The following is a 27,207-nucleotide window of genomic DNA, read 5'->3' on the forward strand; positions in this document are numbered from 1 at the left end:
CTTCAACTACAAAACAAATTCACTTGGAATGTGCCCGATTATGCATGGTTATTTTCAGATCCATTACGATGACAGTACTTTTTCTTCATGCACCAGCCTGGAGTTCGGTCTAAGGCTTGGTCTATGCTTACAAGTTAGGCTGACATAATTGCATCGGGTATGAAAAATCCACAGTCCTGACTATGCTGACTTCATCCCCAGTGTAGATGTAGCAATGTTGATGGAAGTATGCTTCCTTCAACCTAGCTACCATTGTCCAAGGACATGGTGTTACTACCCCATTGGAAAAACCCCTTCTGTGCATGTAGGCTGTGTCTGCACTATGGGATTATACTGGCATAGCTATGGTGATGTAGCTATGCAAGTATATTCTCTGCAGACGTGCCACATTTTGGTCATCAAAGACAAATTAAAAAATGGTTTGGGTTACAGTTTAAGGGTTAAAAATAGGTTACAGTTAAGGGTTAAAAATGCTTACCTATGTTTTAAGTTGTGTTTTTAAAAAAATCAGACTTTAGAAGCAGTTTTTAAATAAACCATTTTAGTTTAAGTATCAGAAGGGTAGCCATGTTAGTCTGTATCCACAAAAAAACCGAGGAGTCCAGTGCATCTGAAGAAGTGGGTTTTTACTCACAAAAGATTATGCCCAAATAAATCTGTTAGTCTTTAAGGTGCCACTGGACTCCTTGTTTTCATTTTAGTTTTAAAATTTTTGCTTACCAATCCAGGCTTTTACAATTATTTTTTGTATCCTCTTCCCCAGGATTACAAACACAGGGTGGGTAAATGTTGTTGTCTGAATTCACAGAGGCATATCTATGCTGCATGCTTCTTTTGGTAGCGCATAGAGTCCAAACAAACAGAGCCCCCCTTGCATGTTTGTTAAAAGCCAGCAAGGCATGGCTTACGCAGGTAAATACACACTGGAAGCATGGGGTATGTACATGATTACATACCCTACATGGTTCTTCACTTGTCCAAGCTGTCTCCCCCTGTCTACACCAGTGGTGTAGTGTCCCAATGCCTGTCTGCTGCCAAACCTTTCCCCACCACAGAGAGAGACTGCGGCGGGGGGGAAAGGCTCCAGCAGGGCATTTCCCTGCTGCCTTTCCTCACTGCAGTTAGAGCAGGGGAGGCAACCTATGGCACGTGTGCCGAAGGCGGCACGCGAGCTGATTTTCAGTGGCATTCACACTGCCCGGATCCTGGTCACTGGTCCGGGGGGGGCTCTGCATTTTAATTTAATTTTAAATGAAGCTTTTTAAACATTTTAAAAACCTTATCTACATTACATACAATAGTTTAGTTATATATTATAGACTTCTAGAAAGAGACCTTCTAAAAACGTTAAAATGTATTACTGGCATGTGAAACCTTAAATTAGAGTGAATAAATGAAGACTCGGCACACCACTTCTGAAAGGTTGCCGACCCCTGAGTTAGAGGCTCCAGCAGCGGGGTGCTGTTGAAGCCTTTCCCTGCTGCCAGAGTCTTTCACTGACCTGTACTACACACTGCAGTGTGGATGAAGCTTGCTTTTCACTGCGACATGTAGCTACACGTACCCTACATGCTGCTGCCAGTGGTCATAGTGTAAACTAGGGGTGGCTAACCTGTGGCTCCAGAGCCACATATGGCTCTTCAGAAGTTAATATGTGGCTCCTTGTATTGGCACCGACTCCTGGGCTGGAGCTACAGGTGCCAACTTTCCAATGTGCTGGGGGGTGCTCACTGCTCAACTCCTGGCTGTGCCACAGGCCCTGTCCCCACTCCACCCCTTCCCCTGAGTTTGCCGTGCCCTCGCTCTTCACCTCCTCTGAGCCTCCTGCATGCCACAAAACAGCTGATCGGGAGGTGGAGGAGGGAGAGGGAGGCGCTGATGGGCAGGGCTGCCGGTGGGCGCTGGGGGCAGGGAGAAACTGATGGAGGGCTGCTAATGTATTACTGTGGCTCTTTGGCAATGTACATTGGTAAATTCTGGCTCCTTCTCAGGCTCAGGCTGGCCACTCCTGGTGTAAACCTAGCCACAGTGGACTGTAGTGGCTCTAGATCAGGGTTTTTGCTGCCCCACGCGGCGAGGGGGGAAAAAAAAGTGACCGGCGTCAGCTCCACCGCGCCACTTTCTTCTTCGGCAGCAGGTCCTTCCCACCGAGAGGGGCTGAGGGATCCACTGCCGACTTGCCATCGAAGAGCCCGACGTGCCGCCCCAAGCACCTGCTTGCTGAGCTGGTGCCTGGAGCCGGCCCTGCTGCAGATACTACTGTGGAGTATGTCTTCCTCCCTTCTTGTACTGTTTCAACATCAGGAACAAATATAGCCCAGTATTTGAGAACTAAAATGCTTTGGCTGCAGAATGGAGCTATGGGGTGAAATCCTGACCCCCCCCCCTATTGACTTCAGTGGGACCAGGACTTCATCTGTTGTGTTTGAAAGGGGCATCAGGTATTTGGAGGCGGAGGCTGTGACGACATGCAAATTATACATAGTACATGGTTTTGTTTTGATAGGTTTCCAAGATTGGTTCTAATACTTTAGATCTCACCAAAAGATCTGCTGTACATAACTAAACACCAATTGGCTGAGGCTTAAAAAAATTATTATATGGCCAGACCAACCATGGTCAATGGTTCTTGATATTGTTGCAATGTAGGGCAATAATTCTGACAGTATACTGCATCTCAACCTGGAAATTTAGGTGGTACAGGACTTCTGTAACTCTTAAGCAATCTAGTTAGAATGGATTCTTAGTCTGATATTATAAAATTTAAACTCAACTATACCACCTGACTACAGCTTATGTGCCACAATTTGAGAACCACTGAAATACGGCATTTGATTTCACCCCTCCTGAAGAGTCCCTCTGAAGATTAGAAAGATTTTAAATACTAATTTTAAAAACATTGTGTAAAAAAATTCACTAAGAATATATATAGGCTACCCATGTATGTACTTCTGTTCTTGCTGTTTCTCAAGGATGTTGCCTCATCTTTAAGGGTCTCCAGCTCAGTGCTTAATTTGTAATGCTGGGGCTTAAGCAATTTTTTTTTTTTTAGCTTTCATAACTGATGCAGTAAGCTCAGAGGTGCTGTGGTTGAGCTGCCAAGCCTAGAGGTGCCAGGGCAAAGCCCTGGCACAGATTAAGCACTGTTCCAGCTACAAAGCACAAAGAAATGACACACCTGATCAGAGGAGAGATTTTGAATGGATATATACACTCACTGTAGAATATAATTGCTGCTTCTCAGCATATTTTATTTGAAGTAACTTTAACTGGATTTCTAATAAATGTCCTGTGTTTATAAGGCTACCTGTTTGAGATTAGTCAGACGAAGGAAAAATAATAGTTTGACGTTCCATATGTTTTATACCCAGACCCCAGGCTAAAAATGGTGTATTTTTGCATACATGTGTTACTTAAACACTTCAGCCAGGCTGATCCAACAAGTGACATCACCATTTAATCGCTTCTGCATGCTGATCCAGCAACTGCTTTCTCAAACTGGCAGTTAGTTGCCTCTTCAGTGTCTTTTTCTTTGTTTGTTTTTCCCCTCATCCAGTTGTTGGCCTGGGGTTGCATAGGCTGTGCTTTTCATGTACACTCTGCTATGAATTTGTTAGGGAGTGGCTGAAATAACTCATGAGATTTCAAGTCTTGTGGATTATGTCCCTCACTGTACTTAGTTTTTTTTATAAAGTTTTCCTCGGAAAAGTACAAAATCTAACAAAAACAATGACAAGACATTTAATAACCATCACTTTGTAATTGACTGGAGAAAATGGTGCAAATTTAATTTGTACTCATATAAACTTATCATAGAATATCAGGGTTGGAAGGGATCTCAGGAGGTCATCTAGTCCAACCCCCTGCTCAAAGCAGGACCAATTCCCAACTAAATCGTCCCAGCCAGGGCTTTGTCAAGCCTGACCTTAAAAACCTCTAAGTAAGGAGATTGCACCCCCTCCTAGGTAACCCATTCCAGTGTTTCACCACTCTGAGTGAAAAAGTTTTTCCTAATATCCAACCTCTAAACCTCCCCCACTGCAACTTGAGACCATTACTCCTTGTTCTGTCATCTACCACCACTGAGAACAGTCTAGATCCATCCTCTTTAGAACCCCCTTTCAGGTAGTTGAAAGCAGCTATCAAATCCCCCCTCATTCTTCTCTTCTGCAGGCTAAACAATCCCAGTTCCCTCAGCCTCTCCTCATAAGTCATGTGCTCCAGCCCCCTAATCATTTTTGTTGCCCTCCGCTGGACTCTTTCCAATTTTTCCACATCCTTCTTGTAGTGTGGGGCCCAAAACTGGACACAGTACTCCAGATGAGGCCTCACCAGTGTCGAATAAAGGGGAATGATCACATCCCTTAATCTGCTGGCAATGCCCCTACTTATACAGCCCAAAATGCCATTAGCCTTCTTGGCAACAAGGGTACACTGACTCATATCCAGCTTCTCGTCCACTGTAACCCCTAGGTCCTTTTCTGCAGAGCTGCTTCCTAGCCATTCGGTCCCTAGTCTGTAGCAGTGAATGGGATTCTTCCGTCTTAAGTGCAGGACTCTGCACTTGTCCTTGTTGAACCTCATCAGGTTGATCCCTTGCTTTTTATTACTTTTTGTATCTACGAAATGTCCCATGCATGACCTAGAAGATCAGTGTGTAATCAAAAAAGTTGTTACTGAACTTATTAAAATCTTCTAAAAGAGAAAAGATTGCTTCTGCTATGTTTAAAACTTCAGTGAATCCATTTTGTATCTTTCCCTGGGTGAAAATAGCCATGCCCCGCCACCCTTTACCCCTCCAACCCCCGTACAAGAACAAATGAATATCAACTGGCCATGAACAAATTCAGGCTGGAAATTAGATGAAGCGGCTGGAGCTCCAGGCCCTTTAAATCGCCTCCGGAGCCCTGCCTCCGCTACCCCAGCCCTAGCCCGAGCCCTGCTGCCCTTTAAGGGCTCCCGTGGTAATTTAAAGAGCCCAGAGCTCCATGGCGGCCAGCGCCCTGGGGCCTTTAATTTGCCCCTGAGCCCCACAGCTGAGCCCCTGCAGCTGGTGGCTTCGGGGTGATTTAAAGGGAGCCCCAAGGCCTTTAAATCTTGAAAGGCCCCGCCTCTTCCGGTTGAGACCACGCCCCACTCAGGACTCTGGCGTACCAGTACGTCCTTTAAGTTACTTTTATCCCTGGATGTGGCACTGAGCATTCTATCAGGTGCTGGGCTGGCTGCTTCCTGCTCACGGTCTGAGTGCCGTATGTGAAGTCTGGAAGGAGTTTTCCACCAGGTCAGATTAGCAGTGACCGTGGGCACTTTCACCTTCCTCTGCATTGTGTGGGTACAGGTCACTTGGGTATATCTCATTTAATCATTTCCTTGCATTGCAGGGGTCTCTGGCACTGGTGTAGTTTGGTCTCCCTGAGGCATATGCAAGTTTAGTCTCCATGGGTTTGTATTACTTTGGTCTAATTTGGGTTGTTGGGTTTAGAGTGCGGGTGCTGGGTTGTATTGGTGGCCTGTTATACCCAAGTGGTCAGATGATCTGGTGGTCCCTGCTGGCCTTAAACTCTATTTTTTCTAAGTACATGTGATGACCAATTAGGTGCAAAACTGTCTGTTCAACAAATGCTTGATTTTTGCAAGTGCTTCCTCAGGTGCAGTGGTTCTCAACCAGAGGTACACGTACCCGTGGGATACACAGAGGTCTTCCAGAGTATCCATCAACTCATCTAGATATTTGCCTAGTTTTACAACAGGCTACTTAAAAAGCACTGGCGAAGTGAGCACAAACTAAACTTTCATACAGACAATTACTTGTTTATACTGCTCTATATGCTATGCACTGCAATGTAAGTACAATATTTATATTCCAATTGATTTATTTTATAATATATGGTATATTATACCATATATTATAAATTTCAGCAATTTTTCAGTAATAGTGTGCTGCAATTTTTCAGTAATAGTGTGCTGTGACATTCTGTTTTTTTCTCTCTGATTTTGTAAGCAAGTAGTTTTTAAGTGAGGTGAAACTTGGGGTATGCAAGACAAATCAGACTCCTGAAAGGGGTGCAGTAGTCTGGACAGGTTGAGAGCTGCTGCTTGGTGGATCTGCAGCAGTGCTTGCCAAGTACTGAATACTATTCTGAGAGATGTATCAACATGCTCAGTTATGCTGGTATATTAGCAAGAATGCTTGATTTAATGTGTAGTGGTGATTTATTTTGAGAAATAATATTTGAAGTGCATAAAAGAACATTTTCTCAGGCATATCAGTTGTGAGGAATTACTGGCCTGAAGAACAGCACTGGAATGTAATCATACTCATTTATATATTCAGTGTTTTCTTTTCTAAAAGTACATCAGTGTGGTGTTTCCTATTACCATAGAAAGTGGGGTTGGAGGGTGGGCGAAGAAGTGGCATAAAACTTTTATTTTTAAAAGGCTGATTTAAATTCGTATGAGCAGAGTATTACTAGAGACCTAACACTTGTAAATTTACCAGTCAGATTACTTAACATCCTCAACATTCCTCGAAGTTTAACATTTTGGTCTCACAGTAGCAATACCATTGTTAAGGTTGCGCCAGAATTTTCAGTTTCATGGTGTCTGTATCCCAGTGTCTCACTCTGTCACCCCCTTCCCCCCAACTCCTTTTTGTAAACATACCTTGGGGAATTTGAAATAAATTTCAGCCACTAATTAGCGTGTGGGGATTGATCTCAAATGCACATTTTGTGTTTGCATGTGATTAGTTTCCTGACAAACAATAGGAAAATCGGAACACTGGAAAAGTCTGATTTTTCTCCCCCTCTCCTCCCCTCCCCTCCCCACTCTGTACACAGTGCTACATTTACTGTCCTATGCTAACTAAGCAGTCACATTGTGACATGAGAGAATATCCTCCAGTTAATTTGCATACTTGGTGATTTCTCCTGTGCACTGAATGAACCAGGGCGTGTGGTTTAAAAATACAGGCTGTATTATGATGCATACACACCTGCCTTAATAAGTCCTGGTAGGCCTTGTTGTCATCTTGAGGTGGGGGGACACATGCTGCCACCACCACCTCATCTGGGGAAGAGGAAGAGGCTATGACTGGCTGAGGAGCCTCCATCCCTCCTTCTTGTCTTGACCGAGACTCACAGGATTTCTTCCTGAGGCTCGGTGCCAGGCTCAGCACCAAAGTCCGGGTCAGGGGTCTCGTGGCGTGGTACTGGAGATGCCCTACTATCCAAGGCCACAGAGTGTGACATCTTGAGATCGTGCCCTGGCCTGGGGGAAACCTCCATGGGTTCCAAAATGACCTTTCCATGGGCGCTGGTTCCCATTGACCTAGTGGCCAAGTGTTTCACACAAGATAGTTATCCATTTTCTTAAAGGCCTGGAGAGAGTACACTCCTCAGCTAAAAGAACCGGTTCCTCCCTGGGATCTAAACCTTGTCCTGTCCAAATGTATGGGTCCACCCTTTGAGCTGCTAGCAATGCTTGCTGTTGCACCTCTCCTGAAAAGTGGCCGCCTTAGTGGCCATCGCTTTGGCCGGAAGGGTTTTGGCGATCCGGGCCCCCTATATACAAGCTTTTTCAAGGATAAGGTACAGCAGCGTTCACACCAAACTTTCCTCCCAAAGGTGGTCTCACAATTCCACTGCAGTCAAGCAATCTTTCTGCCAGTATTCTACCCAAAACTGTATGCGAACAGAGGAACAGTGCCTACGCTCCTTGGATGTTAGATGGGCTTTAGCTTTCTATATACAAAGTAGTAAACTGTTCTGTAGATTGACTCAGCTGTTCATAGCGATAACAGAGAATGAAGGCCCTTCCCATCTCCGCCCAGAGGATTTTGTCTTGGATTACCTCATGTATGGCATCCTGCCTCTGGCTAACCTGACTGTTCATTCCACAAGCTCACAGGCCTTTTTGACTGTTTTTCTAGCGCAAGTTCCTATTCAGGACATCTGCAGGGCAGCAACGTGGTCCTTGGTGCACATGTTCTCAGTACGCTATGCCATCGCCCAAAAGGCTAGAGATGCCAACTTCAGCCACGCAGTCTTGCAGTCAGCTTGTTCTTGAACTCCAAGCCCACCTCCTGTGCAACCTCTTTGTGAGTCACCTACATTGGAATGGACATGTGCGAAGAAGAAAGAATAGTTACTAACCTTTCTGTAATTGTTGTTCAAGATATATTGCATATGTCCATTCCCAATCCTGTCCTCCATCCCCTTTTATGGAGTCAGTCGATAATAAGGTGCGGGGTCGGCAGGGCCCCTTAAACTGACATTGTGAACGCGTGGCATCAGAGGGCATTAGCGCCAACCCAACAGGTACCATTAAGGGAAAAAATTTCCAGCAACTGTGCTCAGGGCACACACCTATATTGGAATGGACATGTGCAACAGTTACAGAAAGGTTAGGTTAGTAACAGATTTTTTTCCCCTCTTAAAACAAAGGTGATAATTCAGTTAGAGAGAACATGGGCTGAGAGAAAGGGAGGAGTGGGTAACATTCCAAAATGTTTGCACTTTTCTTGCAGGACTGAATTCCAAAATAGCTTAATCACAGACTAGTCACAAAGCATATGTTTCCTATTGCTTCTCAGTCTTGCAATGACACTATGTACCTGAGTCTCTTAATTTCACACTTTGCTGTACATAGGTGGCTGGTATAATCTCTGCTATTGATTGGAATTCTAGGATTTGGTTACTGACACGATTTTTCTTGAGTGAATGTATAATCATTCGGTGTCTATGGAGTGTCTGTTTACATTTTCCCCTGAATTGATTGGATCTATAAAAATTGTATAGAAATGACAGCTCAGGTGCATAGGTTAGTAGGGAAGTAAATAACTTGAAGTTACATGAAATCGTGGTTGCACAATGGACTTAACTTGAAGCAATCAAAGGCAAAAAAGCTGTTAAATATTTGTAATATCATTTCATTAATATTTAAAAACAAATGGTGCACAGGCTAAAGTCCAAATTGTTCTTTCTAATGGCTCTGTTAGTATAATGCAATCTTGCTTTTATTGCAGTTAGCAGTTTCTATTCACCTGTTAACGTTCATGTTTAGAAGTGCAAGCTGACATGGTTGTTTGTTGCTTTTTGTACAGTATGTAAATGTATATGCCAGTTAGGGTCAGGCCATCCCTGCTGTTGGGCCAGTATGTTCTATCTCTATTCTTTTCTGGATAGAACTTTTACCTGATGTGTTGCACAGGAAGTCTTGAGATACATATTTCTGAAGTGCAGAGCCTTGCTCTGTGTGAGGGGAATCGAAGGTAAAGTGACCAAAGAGAGAAATCCTTTAAAAAGAGTACACTTGAAGCTGAAACTCCAGATATGACAAGCTGGCCCCTTCCATTGACATGTCATGCTTAATTTACATGTATACTCCGAATGCCAGATTGATTAATGAGCAGCTCTCTCAAATTTTTTTATTATACAACACAGCCAGAAATCTGAGAGCCTAATTATGATCTCTTTTATACAAGGGCTAATTCTATAAAATTGAATAGATTTGCTCTTCCAGATTTATGTTGGTATGAGCAAGGTCAGAATCTGTCTTTGAATTTTTAATAGCCATGATAATCTTTCAATACCATTCCTTACACCCCACCCCCAGTGGTTGAACAGAGTGAGCTAGAAATTCAGCCAGTGGTGGTAGGTCGGAGACAATGAAAGCAAGATAGTGTGAAGGATATTTAGGCCTTGTGGGAGGCCAGAGGCCGAGAGGTGCATTTGGTATGGCTGGACATTGCCCTCCTCCCCACCAGGCAACATTTTACTAAGTCTAACAAAATAGCCTGATTTTCAATTAGTGTCTGGTACACTCTGCATTTTTATTAGGTTATTGTGACAGTAAATATTAGATAGTAAATGTTATGCATTAAACAATCTACAGTTCCATTGAATTAGATACATTTTTTGTTATTAATGTGATGCTTTAATCTCATTTAAACCATGGTGATTAGTGTGAATTTAATTACATTTTCAGCAGTTCAGCTATTGATATAATGACCTGCACAGTGTGGAGTATTTATTTTTTCTTTTCTTCATCCTACTGTGATATTTCATTTTCAAAGGTAAATTAAACTTCTTGTGTGGTGTAAATTTACTCGCGAGCCATAGTGATACTATCAAGTAGTTTAGTTAGTTAATTACTTTTCAGTTAGTGAAAAGTAGTGGGGATGAAAACACAAACGATTCAGAGAATCCTTTCAAATAATTTGGATGATCATCTGAATCTGTCTTGTGCATCCTTTCTCCAGTCAGGCCCAGATTCCATCCCATTGGCTGTGTTGCATTCTTGGAAAGATGACATGGAAGGAGTTCAGCAGTCTAGCTACTACTCTCTTAAGGATTTCCTTCCTCTTCAGTGGAGTGAATGGTCCAGTCCCACATTCTGGTGTGGAGTCTGTGTGAGGTTATTCTGCTTCTCTGCTGTGTAGCAGCAGGAGGCGTTAATCGCTTTGTTGGACCCTAGCAATTTGCTGCCACTTAAACCATGAAAGGCAGGCTGCAGTTGATACCCCAGAGTGAATGGTGGTACTGGGAGTTGCACAAGCTTGGTATGGGGCAGTTCAGGTTCCTGTAGCATACCGGGTTCTCTTCTCCTTCAGCTCCTGAGAGAGTTCTTTCATATACTTTTGAGACTTCTCGGTACTGCCATGCGCATTTTCCTAGGAATGAGACTGGATGTCCCACTGTGCAGCTTTGATGCAATAGGACTCACTATTCCCTCTGCTGGATCACAATAACCTGCCACTTCAAAGTGTGTACTCCATTTGAGCGACCCAGTCTCATTCCTAGGAAAATCCCCAGTGTTGGCGGGAAAAGTGGCCCTAGATGTTACCCTAACACTTCACCACCTTTTTCAGGAAGGCTCTTCTCTGTAGGTGAGGGAGGGAAGAATGAAGGGAGCATAACGGATGGGATTCTAGGGGCCATATTAAGAATGGGTTTACTTTTCCCCTTCCCGAGAGACGAAATCAGGTAAGGAAAGAGTTTGGAGGCTAGTGGAGCTGTAGCAGCTGGTCTTGGCTGCATGGGTGAGATTTTCCCTCAATGGAGATAAAATTTGCTTATGGCCTTTGTGGGTTCGGGAGTTGGGGATACCTCCTTCCTACAAATTTGGTATTAGCCCAGCTTCACCAGATTGGATTCACATAGTGACCCAGGCACTAGTAGAAGACGTGATTGCCTCAGGCTTGGGAGTAAGATGGGCTGGATAGGCCCAGGAAATGTTGGAATGCTCTGGATTGGAACATCAAAAGAAGGGGCATGCTGAGAGTCTGAAGAGGCTGTGGTCTTAACTCCCCACCCTCTACCCCTCTTGGCTGGTGCCAGTACATGTGTATTAGGAGATAACTTCTGATATAAAATTGTGACTGCTTTGGCCAGTAAAGGTAATTCCTGTCTCCATCCTCATTGGCCCCTGCCATTTGCAATAGACCTTTTCCAAAATCCAAAGGTTAGAATTTGGTCAATTACTATTTTAATTCTGACTGAAACAAAAACATTTATTTCTTTTAAATGGATATGGTGGACCAATGGGAAATTGGATGAAGATCTGCAGAATATAAATAGTTAGGAATTACTTAGGCAAGTTAGGTGTCTTCAAGTTGGCAAGGCCTGACCGTGTACATACTTTGGATAATATTTAGTCCTGCTTCAGTACAGGGACTATCAAGGTCCTTTCCAGTTCTAGATTTCTGTAATTTTATATATATCTCACACTCACTCACTCTTTTTTATTTATTTATTTATTTATTTATTTTTGTCATTTAAGTGCATGCTCATCTGAGGTAGCTGCTTATCTCAGTCGTTTCTTGTTATGGGAAAAAAAAACATGTTCAGTTCATTTTCTGATACTATAATTAGTCTTTAACACATTTCTGTTTGCACTTGCTTGATTAAATAATGTTAAAATAGGTTTAATACAGAGACTTTTGCCCCAGTAAACAAGTTTTTTACTAGGTGAATTTGAGGCTATTAATTATTTGTGTAATGAGACTAAATGAACATTTCACATTGAATTTGCATCTATTATAGTTGTCAGTAAAATTATAACCCTATTAAATGTGACACCTTCTTCTTTTGCAGTGACCCCTATGTGAAACTTTCCCTGTATGTAGCAGATGAGAACAAAGAACTTGCTCTGGTGCAGACAAAAACTATAAAAAAGGTAGGTAGTGGTTCTTTCTTCACTGTGTTCTGGACGTATTGAGAATGCTGGAGCACGTGCTCTACATGATATTACAGTATTGATGTAAAGATATTGTCTATGAATGTTTGTATGTATATTGGATAACATTTTATTTTTTATCAAACTCTTCCAAGCCAGTGCATGCATTTGCCTGTAGCCAAGTGCAGACTGTGAACCATAAAATAACTACTTTATATCAAAAACTTCTCAGTTGAGGTTTGATGTGTTGAATTGCAATATTTGCTTGTTTTTGTAGGATTTATTTAAAAATAATATTAAGCTATAATAAAATATTCTTTAATTCTCAAGTTTTTCTGTATCTATTTGAAAATATTTGATGTGGGCATTAAAATGTAGGGCGGAATTGTGAACTACTGAAATTCATTTTGAATAATCTCTGAAGATGTTTTAAAAAATCCATTTCCAACTGGTACCAAACCTAAAGGTATTTATTTATTTATGTATGTATGTTTAGTTTTTAATTTCAAGCTTTAGTGAAAAGTGGAAAGACGCTATTAGGCCAAAATTTTAGAGCTTACCTGCTTCCTCACAATTAAAATTGACTGGATGTTATGGCAAAAAGGGAAAAAGCCATAATTTTAATAAAGATTAAAAGAAAAGTCATGCCCTAGTTTTCTATCCTATTTTACGATAATTATTTAAAACGTTTTTGATCTGTTTTCTCTTTTGGTATCATAATTTCACTGAATTTTTCCCCACTATACAGTTTTTTTAGCTTGATGAGAACTCTCCATTTGTAGAGTAAAAATGGACACCAGAAAGAAACTTTAAAACAGACAAACAACCTCCACCCTCAGTTTCATTTTATCATTACAAATAAAGTACAGTTTAAAAATTGTGAGAACCTCATCTTCCAAACACTGCATCACCATGTTAGTACATGAGAGAGAAACAGTGGAACAAAAAATACATTGTCCAAACTGTCTGAAAAGCAAAAGAGTCAACGGAGGCCGTGATATTACAGTTGTTCCCTGTGAATATGTCTAATCTGCAATGTAAGCCCAGAGTTAGGAGAACTCAGGTTAGCAAGCCTTGGTTTTCTTAATCTAAGGCTTGAGTGGTTACTTATTTGTAACCCCAGGTTAGGAATTGCTGAAACTGAGGTCCAACCTGGGGCTCCAGCATCTACACTGCATTATGTCGGCCCGAATCCAACCACTCATATCTCGGACTTCCTAGCCCCGCCCAAAATGTGGCTGCACCCACCCTTTGTGATACAGTGACTGTCCAGAGGACAAAGAACATTGGCCTGTGGAATTGTGGAATACTTTTGGTAGATCCCCAGAGCACGAATCTAGTGGTGCTGCATCTACACTACAAAGCAATAAGGCTTGAACCCTGGGTCCCTGCTTTGAATGAGGCTTGGACCCTTCACCCCCATGGCATTCTCAGACCCTGGGTTAGCACAATTTGTGTTGATGGTGGGGGGGAGGGGGAGGAGAAGGCTTGAGCCTGAGTTAAAATGCTGGCCCTTCATTGCAGTGTAGACATACCTTGTGGGTACAGGGATCTGCTTCCTTGGAGCTCTTTGCAGGATCAGAGTCTAAGGGCTTGGCTACACTTGAAAGTTGCAGCGCTGGGAGTTACAGCACTGGTCGTGCAGCTGTGCAGGAACAGCGCTGGTGTGTGGCCACACTCACAGCTACCAGCGCTGGTGTGTGGCCACATTTGCAGCATTTGCAGCGCTGTTGGGAGTGATGCATTATGGGCAGCTATCCCAGCGTTCAAGTGGCAGCAACGTGCTTTTCAAAAGAGGGGGGTGGAGTGGGGTCTAGTGTGACAGGGAGCGGGGGGAGAGAGAGAGAGTGGATTTTTAGAGCCAACACTGTGTGTTACCTTCCTGCCTTGAAAAATCAGAACATGTTCCCGATCCCTTACCCTTAACTTTTAACTGCAAACAGCCTGCATCCAACACGACTCCCCGCTGTTTCACTCACTCCCTGCCTGCCTCTCATTTGATTGTTTACAGCCAGGTACAGATTGATCACAGCAAACAGGAGCTCTGTTTGTTTTTTAGATAAGCAGCACCGGCAACGGAGCTCCACGCGGAGCTCGGAGTTCACAACAAAACAAAGAGTAATTTATAAAAGCATTCTGGGATATCTGCTAATACCGTGGAGGCCTCTCCTAACTGCCCCACCATACAATTTCGGAAACCCGATGTAGCCCTCAGGCCAAAAAGTTTGCCCGCCCCTAGTATAAGACTATGAACAGTGAAAAGTAAAAACCAGTTAAAATTGAAGGAATTAAAAAACAAAACCCTCAGGTGTTTGCTAATTACACTGATGTGGAAACTCCTTTATTATTTTAAAAAAAAAGTGTTTTTGATCTTTTATGTTGTCCTCTTTAAAATATGTTTGGCCTCTGCTAGCTTTAGTTTCAGAGCCTATCCAAATCTGTTCTTAGTTTTGGTGAAAATTCTTAGTGAAAAATTCAGCTCTACTTAGTTGCTACAGTAACAGCATAGAACATAGTGTTTTGGGGAATTGTTTTTAAATACCTTCCACATCTATAACAAAACAATACAGATATGTGGGAGGCTTTCTTTTGATAATGGATTTTTTTTTTATAAGTAGGATTCACCTGTCATCCTGCTATCATGGAATTTATATTTGTACACTATGCACTCTTTTATTCTTTTTATATCAATGGAAAATGTTTAAGCCTGGTCTGTATGGGGAAAGTCTTTTTAGTAGAACCGAAGGTTTGAATTTAAACAGATATACTACACCTCTACCCCGATATAACGCAGTCCTCGGGAGACAAAAAATCTCACTGCGTTATAGGTGAGACGGTGTTGTATCAAACTTGCTTTGCTCCCCCCCCCCCGTTCCTTGTTCCCTGACCACCCCCTCCAGAGACCCCTGTCCCTAATCACCCCCAGAACCCCACCCCCTACCCAACCCCCCGTCCCCTGACTGCTCCGACCCCTATCCACCCTCCCTTCCGCCCCCTGACAGGCACTCATCGGCAGCGGTGTGAAGTGGAGCAGCCCGGCCCCAGCCCGCTCCATTCCGCCACCTCCCAGCCGCAGCGCTCCACTTCCCACTGCTGGTGAGTGCGGGGAGGTTTGGGGAAAGGATGCCTCCCACACTCACCTGCATCGGGAAGCGGAGCGACGTGGCTGGGAGGGGCAGAGTGGAGCGGGTTGGGGCCATGTCGCTCTGCTTCTCGCTGCAGGTAAGTATGGGGGGGGCGTCCTTTCCCCAACCTCCCCGCACTCACTGGCAGCAGGAAGCAGAGCAGCCCAGCCCCAGCCAACTCCACTCTGCCAGCTCCCAGCCGTGGCGCTCCACAACACGCTACAGGTGAGTGCAGGACCTTTCCCTAGCCGCCCCCCAGCAACACGGCTGGGCTGGGGCAAGGAAAGTGGAGCAGGCTGGGGCCACGTCGCTCCGCTTTCCACCGCAGGTGAGTGCAGGGAGGTTGGGGAAAGGACGCCCCTCATACTCACCTGTGGCGGGAAGTGGAGCGGTGCGGCTAGGAGCTGGCAGAGTGGAGCGGGCTGGGGCTGGACTGCTCCACTTCCGCTGCTGCAGGTGAGTGTGTGTGTGTGGGGGGGATCCATTCCCCCAAACTCCTTACCCCGAGCAACACGGCTGGGGCCGGGGTGAGGGAAGCAAAGCGGGCTGCTCCCGGCCCCCCGCTAATCCCCCGGGCCACTGTGGGACTGTGGGGCCCCAAAAAGTCCCCCCCCCCACAGCTCCTGCCCCCCAGACCCTGGGGGAGGGGGAGCCCCTGACCACCCCGGAGACTCTCTGCACCTTATCGAACCCCTTGGGCCCCAGCCTGGCCCAGCACCCTTAACACACTGCTCAGAGCAGCATGTCAGAGCTTTACTGCCTTGTATGCGAACCCGCCTTATATCAGGTTGCATTATATCGGGGTAGAGGTGTATATGTTCTTTCCTATATATATATATATAATTATTCCAGTTGAAGAGTGCCTTTTTTACAGATTAGTTTGTTGCTTGGGATGGGGTTTAAACTAATATGAAGAAGAAAAAAAAGTCCACTCTTTTATACTGGAATAAAAGTTCATTTCTTGACTGATTTTATTTTTTAAGTAAAAAAAATCAGATTTTTTTTAATTTAAATTAAATAACTTTTTTCCTTTTTACAAATATACCTATTTAAAATTTAATTTTAAATTGATAACTTTTCATCCATTTAAATAAAAAAAATAAACAGTACATATTTGCTGACTAAGTTTAAAAGAAAGGCAAACCACTGAACTGGTGGAAGTCACTGGCTAAGCACACGAAACCATAGTTTACTGAAGTGCAAAATCAGCTTTTGACAGCAGTAGTCTTTTTTTCTGCCAGTTCAGAGTGAGTATTTTTTCATTTCAGTTCATTCAACTAGTTCAGTTTAATGGCTCATTCATTCAAAGATAAAAAACTGGGAGTTGAAAAAGCAAGGAACTTTGTTTTCCTCTTCCAGTTTATAGTAAAAATTAGGGTAGCTGATGACATATACTAGTACTAAAATCTTGAAGGATGTGGTGATCATAAACAATAAATCCACTGACCACAGATTTATTTATTTATTTATTTATTTGTTTTGTATTATCATAGCTAGGGGCCTTATTCATGGCAAGAATATATTTTATTTTTATAATCCGTTTTAAATGCAAAACATGTTTTGATACACTTTTTTCTTATCAATTAATTTCTCTCATCAACTAATTTAAATAACTAATTAAAAATTAAATTATTTTTAACTTTAATTGATTTCTAATTTCCATCCAGACAGAGCTTAATACAAATCACGAATTAAAAGATTAATAAGAAAACTGAATACATATATTTTAAGCCATGTAATTGCTTGAATAAACATGTATAGATATAAAGAAATCCTCCTGGCTAGCAAAAAAAGTACCACATTTAATGTAGAGGAGGCTATATTTAGTTGAAAATCAATCAGTTTTAATGGTTACTAGCCAATGAAAACCAACCTTTCTTTAGGAAAATAACAAAACAAAATTAAAGTCAGTAATTTAATTCAAGGTTTCTTGTTTTCTGATTTAAGTCATAATTAAAATAGTAGATTTAAATTGCTTTAAGTCAGTTTATCCTGGTTCATATAGGGGTTTATACCTATAACTGGTAAAACTTTCCCTTGTAGGCAAGTCCCCGAGGTGGCAGAAGGCTCCTTCTCTTGTAAGCAATAATGTGGGGTGCTGCTGGTTGTGGGCAATATAATTTTATAAGATATGAAATGATTCTAAGGTTGGCGACATAAGCCCTGGTAAAAGCGGTAAACCCTTATGTCACTTGGAGCCCTATTGAGGTCAATGGGTCTGCCCCCATGGAGCTGTTTACTGGACTAGGGATTACGTCTGCTAGAAAACAGTGAGTTTTTGTTTTTGTGAAGTGGACAGTAGCTCTGGAGTTGGACTGAGATTGTTTTCAAAGTGTTGATGGAAAGTAGGGAAGACAATTATTTTCTGTTTTCCATATAATCTGCACTCAGAATACTAGTGTATGATGATGCCGAGAGAGGATGGAACACCTGGTTTTGCTTATTTCTTTTGGAATTTTGTTGTACTGTTCTAATTGATATAGCAGCTTTTTTGGTGCTCATGTATTTTCTCTTGGAGGATTTTCTCCTTCTTTATTAGTATATTGTTTGTAAGGCTGCTGCTGTTTTGTTTTGTCTATGTAGTGACTGCCAGGATCCTGTGTAGTATTTCTGTGCTGTACTTTTGATTGTACATTCTCTTGTCTGGTTTTTTTGTTTTTTGTTGCTGGGGTTCTTTAGCCCCCAATTAAGCAAAGCGTTTTAAGTACATACATAAATTTAGGCCCAGGAGTAGTGTCATTGAAGCCGCTGGGATAAATCCTGGGATTAAAGTGAAACACATGCTTAAATGCTTTTTCTGAATCAGAACCTCAGTGTTCTCCCAAAATGTCCATGTTCCATTATTTCCAATAGGTATAAAGGTTGTCATGGGAACTACATCCTAGCTTCTGCATTAGTGAAGGAGACCCAGGTAGAGGATTTGACTTTGAAAGGAAAACTGCAATGTAATATAGAGCAGTGTTTTTCAACAACCGGTCCGGTCCCTGAGATCTCCCTGACAGTTTTGGAAGGCAGAAAGCTGGTCTCTGGTATCAAAAAGGTTGAGAAACACTGATTATACAGGATATTCAGTGTAATATACAAAATATAATTTAATGCTTTATCTAGTTACAAAGAGGAGGAAGACGCTAATATTTTTAAAAATTTTGGAATGTAATAAACACTCCAAATAAGCTTCATGTTTGACAACATCATGAGGAAGGGCAATACAGTATTATGTTTAAATTTAGTTTTAAACTTATTTTTATTGAAAAATTTAGCAGTTTACAATACAGAGCTACAAAATACCAAAATCCTGAAAAATAAATTAAATAAAAACAGTTGCCGCTACAACTGACTTATGAAAACAATCATAATGCTCATAAACATACTGAGAGAAATTTAGTGCTTGTGTAAATGTGAGGAAGACATGAACATTCTTAAAGCGGCAACTCCTACCATATTTTGTCATAGGTGTTTTTTTTTTATTATTATTTATTATTTTTATTTCTCCCCTGGAACAACTTTCTCTCTCCCAAGACTCTGTTTCCTGGTACAGATAACCACTCTGCCTTTGCTGGGCAAACAGTGTCCTTACACTTCTTAGTATCTCACTTCTTAAAATTGTCACAGCTGCAGATACCAAAGATGCAAAGGTGTGAATCTGCAAGTGCAAGTATACGGACTTAGCTGACAGGTCAAAATATTCGGCTTCAAGAAAAAGGGCAACGTGCTGGTAAAGCCTAAACTTCTAAATTTGAGAGGTCAAACCACCTCTCCTGACCTCAGACCAGACACTTTCACGTTCTCCACTTATATGGTGCTAGTCTGTACCTGTATTTGTAATGAGAGCAATACATAATACCTTGTAATTCCTCCACAAAAAATAAGGTGCAAAGGAGACAAATGCAGGTAGGTCTCCTCTGCCCTCCCTGTCCTGAATATTTAAACAAATGTCATCTGCTTGGCTTCTGTTTTAAAAATACTTGGATTTTCTTATTCAGTATCTGGAGGGAGGGAGGAAGCATCACTTTTCATTGTCTTTGTTTGATTTTAGGCATTTGAAGAGCAGTACAACCCTGTTAATGAGTGAAGAGGAAAAGTCTAGTAACATGATACTGTTTGTACAATGTTATAAGCATTTGCTTTCTAGACCTGGTCTTTTATCACATTATAAAAGCAAATATTGAAAATTACTTTCTTTTAAAAAGCACCAACCATCAGTTAAACTGAAGGAAGTGATAAAATTAATACTATGGTTCCAATAGCTACTATGATTAAATGTTTCACTGGATCACCTTATCCAGAATCTGCTGCCATCTTATACTGCACTCAGTATTTAAGGATAATTGCTGTTTATGGGCCCAGTCCTGCCAACATTCTTGTGGTAACCCCATTGCCTCCAACAAGGCTAATGATTAAGGCTACGTTTTAGTCATGGGTATTTTTTTAGTAAAAGTCATGGCTGGATCATGGGCAGTAAACAAAAATTCATGGCCTGTGATCGTTCCATGACTTTTACTATACACCCCTTATAAATTAGAGTGACCAGACACCAACTGTGAAAAATCGGGCCGGGAGTCGGGGGTAATAGGCGCCTATATAAGATAAAGTTCCAAATATCGGGACTTTCCCTAAAAATCGAGACATCTGGTCACCCTAGACTAAATCTTGGGTGCTCTGGGGCAGGGGGTGGCCCAGGGGCACTGCGGGTGCATGGGGGTGGTGGTGGCCTGGGAGTGCTGAGGGGAGTGGCTGCGTGCGGCCCAGGACCCCCGCAGCTTCTGGGGTGGTCTGGGGATCTCTGCTGCTGTGGAGCGGAGGTGAGGGGGTGTTGGCGGGGCTGGCAGGCTCCCTACCTGGCTCCGCGCAGCTCCCTGGAAGCAGCAACGTGTCTTTGCTCCTAGGCGGAGGTCCGGCTGGGGGGGTTCCATGCACTGACCCTGCCCTGAGCACTGGGTCTGCAGCTCCCATTGGCCAGGAACCACGGCCAATGGGAGCTGTGGGAGCGGAGCCTGTGGGCAGAGGCAGCGTGCAGAGCCGCCTGGCCACGCCTCTGCCTAGTAACCGAGGGACATGTTGACGCTTCTGGGGAGCCCCCTGAGGTAAGCACCACCTGGAGCCCTCACTCCCTCCTGCGCCCCAACCTCCTGCCTGAGCCCCCTCCTACACCGAAACTCCTGCTGCTTCTGGGTGTGGCGAGAGCAGTGGCCGCTCTTATGGTAATCAGACTTTCCCCCAGTTACTCTTGTAGTCAGAAAATTCCCCCTGCATTTTAATTTTGTTCTGAGTTCATGAAGCTAACAGAATATCATGTAATAGCAGCAGAGAGTCCTGTGGCACCTTATAGACTAACAGACGTATTGGAGCATGAGCTTTCGTGGGTGAATACCCACTTCGTCGTATTGGAGCATGAGCTTTCGTGGGTGAATACCCACTTCGTCGGATCGACGAAGTGGGTATTCACCCACGAAAGCTCATGCTCCAATACGTCTGTTAGTCTATAAGGTGCCACAGGACTCTTCGCTGCTTTTACAGATCCAGACTAACACAGCTACCCCTCTGATACTTGACAGAATATCATGGATTCTTGAGTATAAATAGGTACTTGGTAGGCCTGTTCATTTTGATAGATGGCATTTTTCCATTTGAATACCCTCAGTCTGGAGATATTGTTGACTAAGTCTAGCCAGAAAGATAGAAGAGGAGAGAGAGGTAAGGTGGAGCAACTTTTTGTAGTTCCTCTTCAGGTCTGAGATGTAGCAAAGGTAATGGAGAAGATGCTCAGCTGTTGTAAGTTGTCATAGCTCCACTGACATCAGTTTACGGCAGCTGAGGATGTGCTACAATGTCTGTTGCTACCCAGGTTGTGGAGCGATTTTAGGCAACCTTGATAACTCAAACATCATCCAAATCCAGACCTTCTAAGTAGTATTGCCACTCAATACTATCAACCTTTTCAGTGACCTAGGAACTTAGCATTCTCATCTTGCTTGATGTGTGAGATTCTTCAAAGTCTGCCTCTTATGAAAACCCACCTAGACTTGGGGTATTATTGAGGCTTTATTTTTGGTTGACCCTAGTGAAAGGACTTCAGCCATATTCTTCAGTGCTGTTTCCTAAATGCAAGCATCCAGATTGTTTTGGAGTTAGGGTCCTAAATCTGCCCAAATGCTCAGAATAAAGTAAGTTATAATGTATAATTTTGGGTGAAAGAGCCTTAGCTGCTGAATAATGTGAACTAGATCTCTCTTTTTTTTTTTAATTTGGAGGAAATGTTATATTTTACTCTCCTTTTGCTGGATTCTGTTTTTATCAGAAGTCTTACTGGTTTATCCGCACACTCATTACCCGTGGTGTTTTTATTAGCATGTGTTCAGTTTGGGTTGAAAACCCTGAATTATAATATTGTGCAAAGTTGGCAAAACTCAAATAGAATATAAAATTTGAGTGTTTGAATTTTTCATGGCAATTTGATCAAAAATGGATTGATTAAAGAATAACAGCTTACAAATCTCCCCTATTGGAAATTTTTTCCACTGGATTGTCTGAATTTCTGTATTTTAATTTTTGTAATCCTTTCACAAGAAATGGAAATCTCCCTGGGACATGCCTTTTGCCCACATGGGTGTGCCTTCCATAACTCCTTATCTGATTGAAAAATACATGCACCAAGCTTAACCCACCAAAGTTTGATGTGATGACAAATCCGTTTTGGCACTCACTTCAGGTGCAAATAATGATAATAATGCAGAGAGAGAGTGAGTGAGTTCACTGCCTTTTATTTACTGACAACAGTCATGAACCCTGAGAGGAAAAAGCTGCTGAATACTCTCCTGTTGTGAACAGAATAATTATTAGTGCTGTCAAGCGATTAAAAAATAGAATACCATTTATATAAATATTTTTGGATATTTTCCACATTTTCAAATATATTGATTTCAATTACAACACAGAATACAGTGCTTACTTTGTTTATTTTTAATATTTGCACTGTAAAAATAAGAGTATTTTTAATTCACTTAATACAAGTACTGTAGTGCAATCTCCTTATCATGAAAGTTGAACTTATAAATGTAGAGTTATGTGCACAAAATAGCATTATTCAGAATAAAACAATGTAAAACTTTAGAGCCTTCAAGTCCACTCAGTCCTACTTCTTGTTTAGCCCATTGCTCAGACAAACAAGTTTGTTTACATTTGCAGGAGATAATGCTGCCCGCTTCTTGTTTACAGTGTCACCTAAAAGTGAAAACAGGCATTCTCATGGCACTGTTGTAGCCGGCGTTGCAAGATATTTACGTGCCAGATGCGCTAAAGATTCACATGTCACTTGATACTTCAACCACCATTCCAGAGGACATGCATCCGTGCTGATGATGGGTTCTGCTCGATAATGATGTGAAGCAGTGCAGACCAACGCATGTTCATTTTCATCATCTGAATCAGATGTCACCAGCAGAAGGTTAATTTTCTTTTTTGGTGGTTCAGGTTCTGTAGTTTCCATGTTGGAATGTTGGTCTTTTAAGACTTCTGAAAGTATGCTCCACATTCTGTCCAAATCAGATTTTGGAAGGCACTTCAGATTCTTAAAACTTGGGTCGAGTGCTGTAGCTGTCTTTAGAAATCTCACATTGGTACCTTGTTTGCATTTTGTCAAATCTGAAGTGCAAGTGTTCTTAAAACGAACAACATGCTAGGTCATTATCCAAGACTGCTATAACATGAAATATATGGCAAAATGCAGGTAAAACACGGAGCAGGAGACATACAATTCTCCCCCAAGGAGTTCAGTCACAAATTTAACACTTTTTTTTTTTTTAACGAGCATCATCAGCATGGAAGCATGTCCTCTCCAATGGGGCCAAAGCAGGAAGGTGAATACAAATGTTTAGTTTATCTGGCACATAAATACTTTGCAGTGTTGGCTACAAAAGTGCCATGCATACGTCTGGTCTGACTTTCAGGTGACATTGTAAATAAGAAGCAGGCAGCATTATCTCCTGTAAATGTAAAAAACATGTTTGTCTCAGCGATTGGCTGCACAAGAAGTAGGACTGAGTGGACTTGTAGGCTCTAAAGTTTTACACTGTTTTTTGTTTTTGAGTGCAGTTATGTAACAAAAAAAAATCTACATTTGTAAGTTGTGCTTTCACAATAAAGAGATTGCACTACGGTATTTGTATGAGGTGAGTTGAAAAATCCTATTTCTTTTGTTTATCATTTTTACAGTGCAAATATTTGTAATAAAAATAAATATAAACTGAGCACTGTACACTTTGTATTCTGTGTTGCAATAGAAATCAATATATTTGAAAATGTAAAAAAAACCCACCTAAAGTATTCAATAAATTTCAATTGATATTCTATTGTTTAGTTTTTTAATGACGATTAATTTTTTTTTAGTTAATTGTGTGAGTTAACTGTGATTAATCAACAGCTCTATTTTATTCCGGAATGATTTGCCCACATGTGGAACTATGGCAGAAAAGCTATTGCGAAATAGCATATGCCAATCAATTTCCCCATGTAGACAAGACCTTATGGATGACTGAAGTGCAATATCAATAGCCTAGTAGTTAATGGGAAGGTAGAAAGGAATTCTACAAATCTTTCTCTTTAAATTCTTATTTCCATTCATTACAGTCTTGGTGGATGGGTGTGTCATGCTGTAACTTTAAATGCCATTAAATGTAGTTTTTGTTTGCTAATTAGCATTTAGCTTTCTTCTTAATCCATTTTAATACCTCGCCTTGTGATGGCCTTTACTATAGACTGCAAGTTAAAACTACTTTACAACTACTTGGCATTCAGTGAGGCCCATAGGCGCCGACTTCTACTCCTGCCGGTGGGTGCTCAATCCCCCTCTGCCCCACTCCACCCTTTCCCCCAAGTCCCCACCCCAGCTCTGTCTCCACCCTGCCCCCATGCCACCTCCTTCCCCAAGTCCCTGCCCTGCCTCCTCCCTTGAGTGCGCTGTCCTCACTTCTCCCCCTTCCTCCCGGAGTACAGCTATTTGGCAGTGAGCAGAAGTGCTGGAAGGGAGGGGTAGGAGCAGGAACGCAGCATGCTCAAGGGAGGAGGCAGGGAAGAGCTGAGGGGACCTTGGCTGCTGGTGGGTGCGGAGCACCCGCTAATTTTTCCCCGTGGGGTTTCCAGCCCTGGAGCACCCATGGCTCCTATGATGAGGCCTAGAATGTCTCTGACGTTATTAGAGTCTTGGTCTCCTATTGGGAAATAGGGACGGTTACACATTTTTTGCTTCTGAAGGCTGAGCACATTGCACACACCAGGAGCTCTTTGCGTTCCTCCATTCTTCCTCCCCTCGATTTCCCTGAGTGCCACCCTCCCATCCTACTCTATATCAGGGACTCCTGTGATTCCCTACCCCATTAAGCCAGGAATTCTGTGTTCCCCGCATTTCCCCCCTCATGTCAGTGGCTCATTGTCCTCCATTCTTCATTTCTTCCCGTTTCCCCACACACACCCCACCATTTGTGGGTTGTTTGTTGTTGTTGTTGTCTGGGGGAGAGATCATTCAGGATGTCAACATGTTAAAACTATTGATGGGCAGAGCTGAGATGGAGGTATTGCTACACTGGAAGGTGTTAATGGCCGCTATCAACTGGTTCTTTGATTTATAGAGAATTGGTGGTTGAAACTGCTGGCTCTGCTGATCAGATGCCAGTAGCTCCATGTGTTCCTCTTTTTCCTTCTCCTGCTTTTCCCGTTTTCACCAAAACCATTAGGATTCTGCCCACTGATGCTTCGAACATTCCCTGAAATTTTGAAATTGAGTGGATAAAGCATTCAGAAGCTATTACATCACATACAGACAGACAAATACCATTGAGTTAAGTGCAAGACCTCATTTCCCTCTGCCAATTAGAACAAAAGCCCTCACTTTGAGTGGGATTGTTGTCCCTCATGACAATGGAAATACTGAACCAGTGACAGGTATTTCTTTAACTTGTTGGAAAAAATGGCATGGTAGACTTAGAAAGCTTAAAAACAAGTATTTCCCATGGCAATAAAACAAATCACTGCAGTTTTCCTTGAAATGTGCTGAGACATAGGATTGTTTAGTATGCTTTGATACTTGGTGTTGAGCCTGTGATTAAGGACAGCTTGTGGTCTTGTAGCACAATTTTATATAGCTTCAGGTCTGTGTTTGGCTTTTTGGGAGAATTAATGTTCTGTCCCCAATTCTGAGCGGTATGGAGCAGGGATGATCAATAATAAGGGTGGAGAGAGACAGGGGAGAGGGGCAGGGGGCAAGGGTGCATGTATGTGTGTGGGAGGGAAAATCATTTGACATTAAAATGAGCTGAATGGGCACTTCAGATTATTCTTTTTCAAAAACTGAATTATACATATTGCTAATATTCTTATTACTAATCTGTTCATCTTGATGATTTTATATTTGGTCTCCTTTTATGTTGTAAGCTAAGTGCATATTCTACTCAAATTATTAATATAAAATTGTGGTGCTCTATAGTCTTTATTTGGGAAACTGGGGAAAAAGAGCCCTAAGCAAATTCAGCGAAAACAAGTGATACCTTTTTGCAGTCTAGAGCCATAACTTTCTTTTGACTACTAAACTCATCCTTGTATTTAAAACTGGTCATTTTCCTTACTTTGGTTTATATTATAAAACATTTCATTAAGATTAGTCTTCATTACGCTCTCTCTGCATAGGTCCTCAATCATTTCCCTTCTACTGATAGATTCCTATTTATAGTTAACATCTATTTCTGGATCATCCGGCTGAAATACCCTCCCACGCTCAGTTTGCTTGGTAGATGAGTTTTAAATCATTTGACAGCAATGTTTTTATTCTTGGTGGTTGTTGCTATGAAATATTAGGGTTGTTTTTAATTGACTTTTAACGGAGATTGTCACATGCATGCACTTGTAAGTGACTGCAAATGTACTGACAGCCTCAGTCGAATTTAAGATTTTAATAATGTTTGCATAAAAAAATTTAATTTCTTTTACAGACACTGAATCCAAAATGGAATGAAGAATTTTATTTTAGAGTAAGTTTTTCTTTACTTGTAATAAAGTGTTTAACTACAAGTAGATTAGTAAAATTAAACACATCACATTGTAAAGGGGTGGGAAGAAACTTATTCTTTTTAGTATTTTACCCTTTAAATATTTCTTGTGTATTTCAAAGAAAAATCACTTGAACTGATGTAGTTACTGTCTAATATCTGTTCTAAAAGATGGAATAAAATATAGGATTTGCCATATGGTTTAATGTATGAAACGTTTGTTGTTGCACAATTTGATAATGGTTCTTTTTATACATGCTTTGAGTTGATGTATATAGAAAATGTAATATGCTTCACTCAAACATGCATTTTTAGCATATCATGTTTGCTGTGGTATTAAACTAGTAATGTAGTAGCAAATAGCCAGAAATTCTTCCTAGGGCTATATGATAGCCCAGCATAACTAGATGAAAGAGACTAAGTAAGTGTTTCATGGTTAAAGATCTTGAAAGCTGAACGAGCATGACAAAAAGTAGTAAAGTGCAAACAGAGAAAAAGGATTGAAAGAGCAATTTTTGGCAAGTAGCATAAAAGCAAAGAGAAAATTATCAAATTTATTTTATTCTTGTAACTTTTTAAACGTGTCAAATCATGTTAGAAATGTTAATAGAACGGCACTTAACATCTAGTGCTTTTCTATTATAAGTAGTAGTTGACATTTTCATCATAAAACTTTAAATATTCACAAAATGTGAAATAGGCTGAAAATGAAAAAAATACCCCCATTAAATGTAATATATTTATGGAATATAAATTGCTAGCATGAAAACCATCTCTGATCTTCAATTATTCAAGGAGCAGTTACTTAGCTTCTGTCCAGTTGTAGTTTTTACAAGAATAGGTTAGGTAAAATTTCAGCAATTTTCAAT

At 41.7% G+C, this 27,207-nt stretch overlaps 1 protein-coding gene across 3 annotated transcripts in view; it reads left to right on the forward strand.

The window, feature by feature from the left end:
- NEDD4L (NEDD4 like E3 ubiquitin protein ligase) overlaps nt 1–27,207 on the forward strand; it is a 342,440-nt gene that overhangs the window by 131,945 nt on the left and 183,288 nt on the right. For all 3 annotated transcript variants that reach the window (XM_045021773.1, XM_045021771.1, XM_045021772.1), the window contains 2 exons: nt 12,096–12,177; nt 26,282–26,320. In XM_045021773.1, the coding sequence (XP_044877708.1) occupies nt 12,096–12,177; nt 26,282–26,320 (121 nt within the window). The remainder of the gene's footprint in view (nt 1–12,095; nt 12,178–26,281; nt 26,321–27,207) is intronic.

The sequence above is a fragment of the Mauremys mutica genome, chromosome 6, assembly GCF_020497125.1.
Source record: "Mauremys mutica isolate MM-2020 ecotype Southern chromosome 6, ASM2049712v1, whole genome shotgun sequence".
NCBI classification, from domain to species: Eukaryota; Metazoa; Chordata; order Testudines; family Geoemydidae; genus Mauremys; species Mauremys mutica.